General features: G+C 36.2%; 1 protein-coding gene across 1 annotated transcript; it reads left to right on the forward strand.

Moving 5' to 3' along the window:
• The first annotated feature begins 2,802 nt into the window (after positions 1–2,802).
• On the forward strand, positions 2,803–6,779 carry LOC136821814 (transcription factor SPT20 homolog). Its single transcript, XM_067078032.1, has 8 exons — positions 2,803–3,043; positions 3,705–3,808; positions 4,091–4,186; positions 4,391–4,489; positions 4,694–4,792; positions 4,997–5,095; positions 5,340–5,507; positions 6,195–6,779. Exons 1-8 carry the CDS (start codon positions 2,803–2,805, stop codon positions 6,777–6,779), a joined length of 1,491 nt encoding a protein of 496 aa, XP_066934133.1.
• The last annotated feature ends 7,619 nt before the right edge of the window (positions 6,780–14,398 follow it).

The raw sequence follows: 14,398 nt of genomic DNA on the forward strand, positions 1-14,398 counted from the left end.
TAGTCAGGGAGCAGAGCGCCAAAAAAATCAAATAACACTCGGGACTTTTTGAAACTTTCAGGGATGGTTAAGTAGGCCTAAAGGGTCACAAAACTGTTTACTTGCCTTTCTGAATTTACTTGTGGGGCCTTGCACGGACAAAAATTTACTGTATGACTAATCCCAGGGGGGACATATTTGACCCCCCCTGATATCTCGGGATCGCCAAATGCTATTGATTCCAAATTTTGACCACTAAAAGACCTTCATTAAACAAAATGATGATTGTATTGTATTTTGGTCTAGCCACGTGACCTTAGAGGGTATTTTACAGACCAATACTTTTGCACTCTTTTCACTTTAGAATTCTTTGACCGTAACGATTTTACCAATGAAATTGTAACAAACATATTACAGTGGGGCTTTCGCATGTCTTTACACGTACGCGAACCTTGCGTGTCAGAGACTCGCAAGCGGCTTCTTTCACTATTGAAAACCTATTTATTGGTGACTCGTAGCCTCGAAATAATAGGGACACTCAAACTATTTAAAACAGGTCAAAAGCCTATTATAATTTGCGAGCTTTTATGTAGTGCAAACAGAAAACAATAGCCTGCGTGTTGAGTGTCGCAAGTCTTGTTATGTGCGAGTGCTCCTATTGTTGGACGCGTAACAGACGCTTAACAGTTGCTTAAAATTGTTTAATAAAATTCTATTGTGCTTAGGATGGAAGTAAAAGGCTTGAAATCAAATGAAAGAATTATTAATTCATTTTTACTTTTCTTTCAGTCTAAAATTTCGAAATGTAGTAAGGAAACAACTGCTGTTTCTATTAAAAGAATTAAAGAATAAAAATTAAAATTAAATGTATATATAATAGAAACAACTAAAAATATTGAATTAAGACTTCCTAATCTGAATGTGACGTACTAATATACAAATGTTCCCATGTCCAGAAATTTACGATTACGAAATTACGCTTTTGAAAAAAAGTTTTAACCCTTATTTTTTCACGCTGACAACGTTAACAAAAAACACTGATGAAACGTCAATAAAATTTGCTATTATTTTTTAGTGTCCTGAAGCTTTACCCCCTCGTTTAACCACTATTGGCAATACTTTATTTATATGGTTAATATATCGGTTGCATTTCGCCAGGCCAACCGTGTTCCAAAAGCTTTTAATACCGTTAACTAGCTGATCTTGTGTCATCGGCTTAATGTTCTTTCTGAGGTGATATTTCATTTCAGCCCATAGCATTTCAATGGGGTTCAGGTCAGGCGATTCAGATGGTGTTCTCCAGTAATTGATATTCTCTGACGCCAAATATTCTTTCGCAAGGTTTGACGTATGTTTCGGGTCATTGTCTTGCTGAAACACTTTAGCAAGGAATCTTCGCAAACCATGAGTCAAAATTTGTTGAACATAGAAGTCCTGAAAAAAGGAATAAGGGAGAAATTACTTTAGCTAAGTAAATGTTTTATTATCAGATTGTTAGAGCATCTCGTTTTATTGATCGTAGCTTTTGCTCAGATTGCTTTCTGAAAGTTTTGATGCCAGTGAATATTAACAGGCGAGTGCGACCTCTTCGTGAAATACCTCCCCAAACGTGAACCTGTAAATGATTTTTAGGAGTGCTCTGGAATGACATGTTTTTTATAAAAATGACTACACCTCTATATCTGAAAGATAAAACCTCAGGGTATTTTCTCGTCATTGGGGGATCTTTAAAAGATATTACCATTGGTTAAGTGGTTCCGACCAGTGCGATGGCACAGGGGTGTATTTATAGGAAGATAAGTCTCATATCTTATATTAATGCCCAGTCAACAAAAATGGCTGATTAAAGTTTTGCATACCTTCACTGGATGTTTTGCTTTCGGTTTAAGTTTAGCCTCTCTTCCTTCTTTTCGAAAACAGACCCTGGCGTGACGGTCAATGATAATTGAAGATTCGTCAGTGAAAACCACATTATCAAATGTATCTTCATCTTCAAGACATTTTCTCAAAAAAGCTAACCTCTTCTCGCAGTTAACATTTCGTATCAATTGGCAATATTGAGGTCCAAGTTTTCTTCTCACCTTCTTTATTGTTGACAAGCTCAAATTCAATCCAAATGCTAAGGAGAGCTTTTTCTGTAGGTCAGCGGCTGTCAACTCGTCATCAGCTTCGTATGCCTTATCTATAAAGTCCATATGCTTCAACTGGATCTTTGAAGCGCGCCCATTTCTCGGTTTATATGCGATGGATCTTTCTTCATTATACCTTTTTAAAATAGCGTGTACAGTCTGTCTGCTCACGTATAATTTTTCTTCATGTAGTCTTTTCGTTATTGCACCTACTTTGAAACCTTGTTTTTTCATTGATATAATACGAAATCTTAAACTTGATTTCACAGAAATGCGCGCCATTTTTGACCCTCAATAAAATCATTAGAAAATTTTCGTGACCTCTTTAAAAGTAAATTTTAAGAACTTCAATTTTATCGGTCAGATGTCTCTCAAATAAAGTTTCGAAATTCGTGATTGTGAAATTCAATTTTTAAATTGAATTTATAATATTGTTTATAGAGTTCACTGTTTGCTCGGAATAGAATGCGCTTTTAATTGCTCGCTTTCATCAGCTGCAGGTCTTTTCAAGTCGTTTACTATTTAAAATATATTACTTAATTGAGTATATAATAATAGCTATAATGTCTGTTTGCTCAGAAAAGAACATACACCGAGGGCCCGAAAGTATAAATTGGCGCCTAAGTATTGAAGCGGGCCATTCGAAAAGCTATTCTAGTTAGTTTGCCACAGCTCACACAACAAAAATCTGAGGATGTCTGCAGAAACTGTCAAAAGTCGCAAAGATAAAATACCAAAATACGTTTTGGCACACTTCCATGATGATGGGGAGATGAATATTGTACCAAAAGAAAAAATTTTAAATGTGAATGTTTTGAGAGAGTTTTTGGAAGATCGTAAGAAAAACCTGGTCGTGAAAGCATTGTTTTTTGGGCGCGACAAAGACGGAAAAAAGTTAGAAGAAATTTATGAAGGTCGAATTTTGGAAGTTAATGGTAAGCAATTAAATACTATTTTACTTTTCCTATGTATCTTGTATCTTTCATCAAGAGTTTCTCTATATCAACTTAATGTACAAAAAGGCTACATATCCAGAATATTAATTAAGTCTTCTAAAAGTAGCAAAATGGGGATCGGATTCCAGGTCTTGCATAGTCTTGCATAGTCAATATTATCATTCTTCAAAACTGACTAATAAGATTTTCTATTGAGAAATTGGGACAATATCATTTAAAAGATATTTACTATACCTTGTGAATAATTTTGTTTAGTAAACTTAAGAGCCTTTCTGTTTGATCCTTCTGTTTGATTTTTTTGCATTAAAAGTTGAACTATTTTCTCAATCTTTTATCAGAAAATCTAATTAGTCTTCAATAACAAAGTTCAATACAACACCCCTGTCTCACAGCTATATTGTATCATCAAAGCTACCCTTAACTACTTAAAAATTCAGAGGTTGTTTATCAAAAATTTGAATTGAAGCGTGTATCCTGCATTCAAAGCAAAATAAAATTCGGAGAGAAAGAAAGAAAAAAAACAAGTTTGATTTCGATTGGATACTCGTGTTTTCAATCATAGTTCCATGGCTTCCATGCAACCTGTTATACTTTTTAAGTTTAGGGACGAAAAGAGTACAAATCTATTTTTTATTTTCAGATAATCACACGACACTGGCCCATAAACTTAAAACATTGAGGAAAGTAAGGGGCCAATCAGAACCGAAAACAACAGAACAACAAAAGCATTCAAAAAATGAGACGGTAAGACGTTCTTTTCCAGAGTACCTTCTTGACAATCCTTACCGTTTTATCTTCTTATTATGAGCTTTAAGGTGAATGTCGTCTTTTTCCTTTCCAGCAAAATGCTTTTCTGGTCGTCAAATTGTAAATCACCCCGATATCTTTTATAATGACCCCGGTCTTAAATTTATTAAATCTTAGATTTGACTATAAGTCGTTTTTTGATAGAAGCTTGTCTCGATATCTTCAGTTTTCCTCATTTTATTTGATATAAGACATCGTCACTTTTTCATTATATTCCAGGAAGAAGTTGCTGAAGTACGCACAATTGAAGTAAACGAGGCACCTGCGAAAAATACAAAACGTAAACAAGACAAAGTTTCGGTCCAGAAAAACGCGGTAAGCAAAACCTTTTTTGAATTCTTATATAAAATGGGATTCAGGGTTGGCAGAGCTAGACTTAAAGATTCAAGCATATTTCAAGATTTTTGTTGACTGAAAGGGGTGTTTATTCGATGGGGCGTTTATTCTGGTTTATTCGAGGTAAGATGGTATCCAAGGCATCTATGATATAAATACCGTTTACATTTCGCTACCTATCAGGAAGAAGTTGCTGAAGTACAACAAACGATTGAAGTAAACAAGGCACCTGCGAAAAATAAAAAACGAAAACAAGAAAAAGTTTCGGTCCAGAAAAACGCGGTAAGCAAAACCTTTTTTGAATTCTTATATAAAATGGGATCCAGGGTTGGCAGAGCTAGACTTAAAGATTCAAGCATATTTCAAGATTTTTGTTGATTGAAAGGGGCGTTTATTCGATGGGGCGTTTATTCTGGTTTATTCGAGGTAAGATGGTATCCAAGGCATCTATGATATGAATACCGTTTACATTTCGCTACCTATCAGGAAGAAGTTGCTGAAGTACAACAAACGATTGAAGTAAACAAGGCACCTGCGAAAAATAAAAAACGAAAACAAGAAAAAGTTTCGGTCCAGAAAAACGCGGTAAGCAAAACCTTTTTTGAATTCTTATATAAAATGGGATCCAGGGTTGGCAGAGCTAGACTTAAAGATTCAAGCATATTTCAAGATTTTTGTTGACTGAAAGGGGTGTTTATTCGATGGGGCGTTTATTCTGGTTTATTCGAGGTAAGATGGTATCCAAGGCATCTATGATATAAATACCGTTTACATTTCGCTACCTATCAGGAAGAAGTTGCTGAAGTACAACAAACGATTGAAGTAAACAAGGCACCTGCGAAAAATAAAAAACGAAAACAAGAAAAAGTTTCGGTCCAGAAAAACGCGGTAAGCAAAACCTTTTTTAACATATAAAATAGGATTCAGGGTATCCCAGACTCCAGTTTTTCATTACTTTTCTCTTTTATTTCCATACGTCAAATGTTTACCTCGATTCTTCGTCTGTCACAATGAGGTTAGTGGAGTTCGGATTTGAAACTTAACAGATGAAAGTTCAAGCCTAAGAGCTCCCTTACTAACGCAACCATGAAGTGATTATCATGATAGGAAATTCTTTTACTTTCTCATATAGGCGACTATAGTTGACATAGCAGCTGGCGAGGATGACTACGTTGACGTGAGAAAACAACTTCTCGAGCCTTTGCAAAGTGATAAAACACCATGCGAGAGCTGCAAAGAATCGTTTCTTCTCAGCCAAATGATATTGCGAGAGGTGAAGGAAAGCAATCAGATTGAAAAGGTAATTCTAAAAAACTGAGACTGTAAATTTAATATGGCTTCTCAATGGGCTAGGTATAGATACAGGGCTGTTACTTTGACTTCTGACTGAGTGTCGATACAGGGCTGTTACTAAGAATTCCTACTTGGCATTGATACAGGGCTGTTACTTTGACTTCTGACTGGATATCGATACAGGGCTGTAACTAATAATTCCTACTTGGCATTGATACAGGGCTGTTACTTTGACTTCTGACTGGATATCGATACAGTGCTGTAACTAAGAATTCCTACTTGTCATTGATACAGGGCTGTTACTTTGACTTCTGATTGAGTGTCGATACAGGGCTGTAACTAAGAATTCCTACTTGGCATTGATACAGGGCTGTTACTTTGACTTCTGATTGGAGTGTCGATACAGGGCTGTAACTAAGAATTCCTACTTGGCATTGATACAGGGCTGTTACTTTGACTTCTGATTGGGTGTCGATACAGGGCTGTAACTAAGAATTCCTACTTGGCATTGATACAGGGCTGTTACTTTGACTTCTGACTGGGTATCGATACAGGGATGTTACTAGGAATTCTTACTGGGCATTGTTACAGAGTTGTTATTTTTACTTTTGACTGGGCAATGATACAGGGCTGTTACTAGGAATTCTCACTGGGTATTGAAAAATGATAAATTGGGTAGTTCATTTCTTTATAGGTGAACTTTCAAAGATGTCTGCAAATTTTACAACGAGACGTGTCCGAAATAAAATTCAAGCTTGAAAAGTTGGCACCTAGTCTCAAGTATCCTCCGGAAGAATTTGCAAATGACATATCTGCAAAATCATCTGATTCCTCGCAATTACAACATGTTCATCCAACTCACGTCAACCAACAACAACTTCATCCAACCCACAACAACCAACAACAACAACTCCAAATTCATCAACTCCCTAACTTTCAACAACAACGAAAAGAAATTGAGCCAAACCAATCAAACATTGGCCATAATCAAAACCCCCACCACCAACAACAAAATCAAACTCGACCGATCCCCAACTCTCAACAACAACAAAAAGAAACCGAATCAAATTCTAGTCGTCAAGTTCAAGAGCAATCAAATCCTGACCATCAACAACAAGAAAAATCCTGTTCAACTTTACCCCAGCCATCAGCAACAAGAAAATCCTATTCAACTTTACCCCAGCCATCAGCAACAAGAAAATCCTATTCAACCAAGCCGACAACAACAATCACAGTTTTCGTTGGAAGAAATCCATCAAGTCAACAAGCAGTTGGTTGACAAACTACTTGAGCCGATGGACTTAGAGGACACCCATTCAACGTACGCTGACTCACCAACCTTTCTGCCAGAACCACGCCCTGAGCCACCAGTTTCACCAATCAAAACACACACCAATCACAGAACATCAGCATTCACCCCTTTATCATTATTTCCGTCTCCACCGTCATCAGCAAATGAATCACCGTCAATCAACCAGATCTCGGACCAGATAACCCCACCACATCCTCAGTTTCATCATCATCAAACACAACTCACTTTTCAATACCCTGAGCCTGCAGTCCAATCATTTCCCAACCTTCCTCACCAGCCGTACACCAACCTTCCTCGCCAGCTGAACACCAATTTCCCATCACCAACATTGTACAACATTCCTCAACCATTCACACATCCTTATCAATCTCCTAGTTTTATGCCAACTGCCACCAATTTTGCCCCGTTTCAAACCTCATCATCTACTCCAAGAAGAAAACAAAAAAGCCTTTCTCAAAACGATTTGATGAGGTACAAAAACCAGGCTCAGGATTCCCTTCCTTACTTTGCGTCCATTTTAATGAGAAAGATTTTTTCATTAGAGAGAAAGAACAAAAATGTATCCGGCACACAAGGAGTTAAAAACGGAACTTATGTAAATAAAGAAGCTCTAGATCAAGAACGAATCGAGTTCATAAAAAATACATCGTTCCAATTTTACAACATTGCCTCGATTGATGAGCGGAAAAAGAGCTGGTCTTCTGCAAAGAAGGCCATGAACGAATATTTACGACGGGAAAAACCCAATCAAAGTGACATTGACTTTTGGCAAAACGAGGAAAATGTAGAGGAGCCACTTTTTTAAATCTCAATTTCGATTATAATAGTCTGAAGCGCTCTACCTTTGAGTAATTATTATTAGTCACATAATACATAGTACAGATATTTAAAGAAAAAGGCTCGTTAATATTTTCTTTCTTTTTAGATTTTTTTAGATTTAACTTTTTTCTGAGTACTTCTATAAATTACATTTACTTATAAGCTTATTATTACCGTTTATATACTATTATACAGTGTTAGTCTGATATCCTTTATTAATTCGTCTTTTGGACGCTTTAATCATTCAATAAATAAAATGAAAAACCTTTCACAAATGTTTCAGCTGTTTCTTCTTTATTTAAGATAAAACGTCAGCAAAATCGTAAAATACTCACTCGCTTCTCTAATAATTCAAAATAAATAGCTTTACTTCCCTATTAATCAGCGATTGAATAGCACGTACCTATTATACTAAACTAAATAGGCCTTTTATAAAAGGTACGAGTTGAGTGTTGGGAGGGAAATCAAAAGCCACTCGCATTGAACGAGTCTGAATAAATAGGATTTCTAGCACCTATACATTTTGCACTCGCAACGCGCGAGCCTCGTGCACACGTAAAGACATGCGAAAGCCCCACTGTAAGGCTTTACAAAAACTGAAAATATTGATATTTCGGTGAACGCGTAAAATGACAGAAAATGGTATAAAATTGTAATAAATCTACTATCAGTTTCATGACATGAAATTCTTCTTATGAGTCAAGGGTTCAAAATCATGAAACTAGACATTCTAAGTATATTTAATGATGTCTTGCTAGGAATTGGCCAGTTAAAAATATGTCCATTTTCAAATTTTAACCATGTACGGCAATAATGTGAGCTATGCTGTGTCCATTCAGGGTGTCATGCGGTAACTTGAAAATCAGAAATGTCCATGAGATGAAATTGGTCAAATGACCTTTCTGTTGTAAACAAAGGCCATTGTATGTGATTTGAGCAAGTAAATCAGTGATAAATCCAAGTGCTAGTCATATATATGGTCATAGTCATAGAGACGCCTTGTGCAGCCTGGTCTTTGTCGTCCACGAAATGTTGAATTATATACAAAAACTTTGAACCACACCACAAGAGCTTGGGTAGTCCAATGAGAGCCACTTTGTATGCAAATTGAGTGTTCTTTCAGAATTATACAAAAAAGATTTAGTTAGCCTTGTTGTGGCTTGAAAACTAGATTATGAGACATGTTACAAATGTCTTTTCATCTGGTAAAAATGTGGGCGACGTCTGAACTCTGACGCATACCAATTCATCCCCATGGATATTGTGTGATAGAATGAGTTACTCTTTACAAACAATTTGAAGCCAAAACATAACACAAACTATAAAAGTTCATTCTGCATTGATTTCGACCATAATAACCAGTTGAATCTGCTCAAATCTTCTTCAAGTCAACCAGTGTGGCTGCTTGAAACTGAATATTTCAATGTTTTGATTTTGCAGCTTGTCAGCCTATATACAAAGTACTATTAGCACACGGGTCTATGATCGTTCAACTGAGACTTTCCGTCTCTAATAACATAAGTTCACCTGTACATATAAAAATCACAGGTTTTTATAGCCTAGAAACTCCGTTTTTCTCAATAATTTAATGGGGGGTCGTTAACGACCCCCATATCCGCCAAAGAGTTAAACCCTGAAAAGAGCAGGGTTCGAACTATAGCTTCGCACTTCATAAAATGCGAAGTGAATTTTAGATTTAGCGACCAAAAAAGATTTCCTAGCTCAAAAATGTGAAGCTAAAAAATTATAAGAAAACACCTATTTTGCTACTCCACACATTTCTATTGCTTTATCAAATTGCTACCTCACAACTTTCTTCATCCGTTTATCTATTGCTTTATATATTTGCTACCTTCACATCTTTCTTCATTCATTTATCCATTCCTTTATCAACTCGCTATCTCGCAACTTTCTTTATTCGTTTATCTATTGCTTTATTTACTGGCTACTTCAAAACTTCACTTTACTTTGCTTTGTCTACAATCACTAATTTCAAGTCTTACTTCGCTTTCCACGAGAAATGCATTGAAGATACTTTCGCATTTTCTTTCAAACGACATCGCAAAATACTTACTTAAATACTAAAAATGCTTCCAAAATAGTGAAAAAATCACTGGTAATCCATTTTTAAAATAAAAGTGATGAAGCTCTGAAAGCCCTCATTTTGTGTGTCTAAACTAAATAAAAATGGCCTCTTTCCTAGCTATAGGTCCAGACGATGTCAATTGAACAACTTCGAACAAAAATTGCAATTGAACCAATCGAACGTAATCAAACGCGAGCGAATAATTGCGATTCGATTGTCGAACGTAATCGAATCTCAATCAAACGGCCGATTCCTGGGTAATATTCGATTGTTGCGTTCAAGTAAGGTTAGATTGGTTCAATCGATTCGGCGTTCGATTCGTTCGATTGACACCGTCTGGCTAGGTAGAAAGGATAATATAATGAGAAAGGTAGAAAAGATAAATATATGAAAAAAAATAAACTAAGATCAGATAACAAACAAAAGAATTAGAAATACAATTATACCTTCAACTTTTGTCCGATTTCTGTCCCTAACTCCATCGTCTTGTATTGGATAGTACTAGGTTTACTGGGGTTTTTAAATAATCTTTGTAGCAGCCTTCTAGTCTCTTTCGTTACTTTTGTCGATTTGTTTGGAAAATGTCCATCCCGCTCGTGCCGCTCGTGTTCGTTTACTTAATTTACCGAATGGATCTCCATGATGATATACGACCTTGATTGCGGCGTTCTGTAAAATATTATAAAATCGAATCAAACGATCTACATGTTAAACCCGACTAGTATCTGGTGAATCTTTATGTTGAGGCCGACTGATAACATCAAAACAAGAACTCTATCTTCACTCAAAAAGCGTCCAAAAAGGTATATTTTATTTTTTTATAGTATATACATTTAAAAGAATCCATCGGGTCTGATAGATGGTTTCCAGATTGATGACTGAAAGTCACTGGTGGGGCTCCAAGTCCAAAATATCTTTGCAATAATCACACAGGTTTTTCAGGGGAGGATATTTTGACATAGTTTTATAATAGAGTGCAGCCCAGCAGGTTTTCAGCTGTTTTCAGACAGTCAGGGATATCCCTCAATTGCGGTATACTGCAATTGCAGTAAAAACGTCACTTTTACATTTTTCATATACTGCAATTGCAGATTATTAAAAAAACAGAATTCGAGATTCAAGGAGAAAACAGGCAATTTTTATACATAATATAATTGACCATATCTTTTTAACGCACCTAGGCGAAATATTTTTTCCGTAGATTAGATTCTTTTAATAAAGAAAAGTTTTCTTCTCGACAAATGAAAACTACTGCAATTGCAGTATACCGCAATAGAGGGATATCCCTGACTGTCAGAGCATGCATGACATGGGTTGCCCCAAGGAAAATTTCCAACATCAAAACTCTGCTCCTAAGATCTGTTTCCCACCACAAAAAAGCCAGAAGAATTGGTGAAATTAGCCAGTTTTTAATAATTTTGCCCCTGAAATGTAGATATTATCAAAATTTTGCTCCTGCTCTTAAAAAGTAAGCAATCTCTGCCCCCGAGATCTCGATGATTTCTGTGTCATACTCCGCAAACTGGGAGTGCAGTACCGTGGAGTCGAGTAACTTGCATCAGTGGAGGGAAACTTGCATAGACTGACCAATCAAAGCAGCAAAATTTCAAAACAAGTGAACTAACGGACGCAGCTCCACTCGCAGCTCGACTACTCTACTTTTTATTTTAATGACCAGCCAGGTCATTCATTTGAGGGGGCTATGCATGTTAGCCTCCACTGATGCAAGTTACCTGATCTCACGGTACATACAACAGTATAAGAGACAACAGTGGAGTGCTTTAATAGTGTTAGGTGTTAGGGTGTACACTCGTCAGGAGTTTTAGTGGAGAAGATGACAAAGCGATAGGAAAAAAATGCGTTTTTGACTTTGATAACCCATATCTTGATAAAAAAACATTATAAAAGGCTAAAATAAAAGTTTTAAAAGTGTACAGAATCTATCTAGCTAGGCATTGAACAAAGAAAGAATTATACAATCATATATAGTCAACTCAGGTAATCGTTACGCACTTTTCAGAGAAAGGTTGATTTCGCGGCTAATTCTTGCGATTAAAGGCTAGTTGAGCTCTTTTTAGATAGCTAAAGCATTTTCCAACCTTTTTCATTCATATAAGCTATCTTCGATAAGCCAAAATTCATTAAACAACATTTTTCAACTGCGTAATGATTAGGTGCCAAATCTGCAATTATTCCGCATTTTTCCCTATCGATTCCGCGCATGCGGAATGATTGCGGAAGCTGCGTAACGTTTGAGAACCCTGATTACGCATCCCTAATCTAATCGTTACGCAGGGTTATTGATCAAAGGGAAAACAAATAAATCAACAAATAATTGAACATTGACATAATACTTTTCTTTTTTTTCTTATGTTTTAGATGTACTCGGGAGCATTTCATTAAAAAAATCATTGAAAATACATTTGCGATTCACTTTTTTTACGTTCAAGTAATGCTTGTGGACCCTTTGGTAATCGGGACAAATCCACTTGTGATTGGCTTGTGGTATCATTTCCAGCGGACCACATATGATATTATCCACTGGAAAGATATCTTCGTCAAACCGGGGCTTCTTTAGGATATTGTCAGATGTCCCGAGCTTTCTTTCTTTCGCAGCAATCCNTCTTTTCTTCATCTCACAATCTCCAACACACTCGCTAAGAGCCCAGTTTGAAAAGAAGAGGAAATTGTGAGATAGATAAAAGAGGTCAATTCAACACACGCAGAAATGATAGAGTTTTCTTTTTGTGCCACCTGCTTCACCAGTAGACACCTTGCCGGGTCTTCTGAAATGCATTATAGTCTTTCAAGGTTGTTCTTCATTGTCCATCCATGCCGTTGGGAACATGGGACTTTTTGTATTTCTTGCAAACTTTATGAAAACAGTTTTACTTTCCTAAGGCGAGATGAACTGGTTTACTGGTTGAATTTTTCAATTGCAGTGGCAAAATGGTGTACATGGAAGGTTTTATAGGCAATTTCAGATGATGAAACTGGGAAATTTCAAAAGAAAAGAAAATAAAGAACTTTTATTGAAATAATGAACTTTTTTAAGCGGCAGCTCGAAGGCATGTGGGCAGTCGAAGGTTAACCGGTTCATTTCCCCTTGCCTAATAAGGAAAGTCAGGACAATGGTAAAATGCCTTTGTATTCCAAGTTCCCAAATAAGCGTACCCACCCGGTTATCAATTTTAGGACAATTTTTTGGACCCCCCTATCAACATTATTATTAGTTTATTTGTCAACACAGGTCAGCTTCTATGTACAAAACTATATCTTTATATACTAAAAGAATTTCATGTTTTGTGTCTGTCACGCTAAAATGGTACGCCAGTTGCAATTTTGAATGGTTTGGGTGGTTGATTTGAGTATGAAAGGAGGATTTCAAGCAGTTTTGAGACAAAAAAACTCATTTCCTTTTGAAAAACGAGTAATACGTCGTAATTTTAATTGTATGTTTAAAATTTTATTTTTTGTTAATGATTGAGCAAGAAAATTAGCACCACATCTGACCACATTCCAATAAACCCCATCCAAAAAGAGATTTGACGTTTGAAATGAAGAAGCCCCTACAATGACTTTCCACAAAAATAATTCTGACGTCAATTTTTCAAAATATCAAGTGACGCTGTTACAAATTTTTGACTTTAAGAAGGTGTGTTACTAAAAATTTAATTTTTTCAAAGTCAATGCACGGAGGTCTTCTGCACGAGAGATGGGTATAAAAGTTGTTGTCATGTAAGTTGTGATATGCCTTTCATTGTTTTGAAATAAAAGTATTTATTATTTGTTCTTTAAGGCGTGTCAACTTCTAATTCTTAAAAAGAGAAGGGTTTTTATTGTTCTTTTCAGTTCCCATACATTTGACACTTTCCAATTTGTCGTTTTACTTTTAAAGTTCCCGTTTTCAATTTAAATGAAAATGATCTTCAATCTCTCATAAATGATGTTCTATTCTTTTCTAAACTCATGTTTTTAATGGAGACTAAAAGCTTTTTCATTTTCTCATTCTTTTTCAAACATAAAAGGTGTTTACAGTACAAGAAATTTTATCAATACAAATCATCCTAACAATAATGGCTTTTGAAGCGCATGCTACAATTTCATATATATTGGTGTAGTGATCCAAAATCACTGGAAAATGGTGGATGGTATTGGGACAAAAGTCAGTAAATAGGAAATATCATTTCACATGTAAAGACATTTCTTCTGCAGCATCATGATCAGAATAGAATGGGCATAACTGGCTAAAGTCCCCATGCTCTTATTGGGAATCTGGGATTTAGGGTCAACCTCAGACCCAGTCCCTCAAAGCATGGGTAAGCAAGGCAAAAGAGACAAATGACAAAAGGCAAAACACAGAAGGGAATGATGACTCTTGACTCCTTGACAAAAACTCTGTTCTGGAAAATACTCTTGTGATTCATCATTATGGCGGCTAGTTCGAAACACGGGTCACGGGTCACGGGTCACGGGGTCACGGGGCAGCTCAGATCAAAGTAATTCAAACAGAAAATGTTTTAAAAACACTAAAAATTATCGAAAAGATCAATTTTAAGGTATTTTATCCACGTATGACTATTTAAAACGCTAAAACCTAACCACGTGCTTTCCACGTGCTTTCGAAGTTTGCTTTGTGTATAATGCAGACCAGAAAACACCGCAACATATTACATACATA

This window comes from Clytia hemisphaerica, unplaced genomic scaffold (assembly GCF_902728285.1).
Source record: "Clytia hemisphaerica strain Z4C2 unplaced genomic scaffold, Clytia hemisphaerica genome assembly, whole genome shotgun sequence".
Taxonomy (NCBI): Eukaryota; Metazoa; Cnidaria; class Hydrozoa; order Leptothecata; family Clytiidae; genus Clytia; species Clytia hemisphaerica.

Excerpts from the sequence above, each read along its gene's own strand:
- LOC136821814 (XM_067078032.1), top strand. The coding sequence starts at position 2,803 with ATGTCTGCAGAAACTGTCAAAAGTCGCAAAGATAAAATACCAAAATAC. Across the intron at positions 4,187-4,390 it reads TTTCGGTCCAGAAAAACGCG|GAAGAAGTTGCTGAAGTACA; the intron begins GTAAGCAAAACC and ends GCTACCTATCAG. Across the intron at positions 5,508-6,194 it reads AAAGCAATCAGATTGAAAAG|GTGAACTTTCAAAGATGTCT; the intron begins GTAATTCTAAAA and ends ATTTCTTTATAG.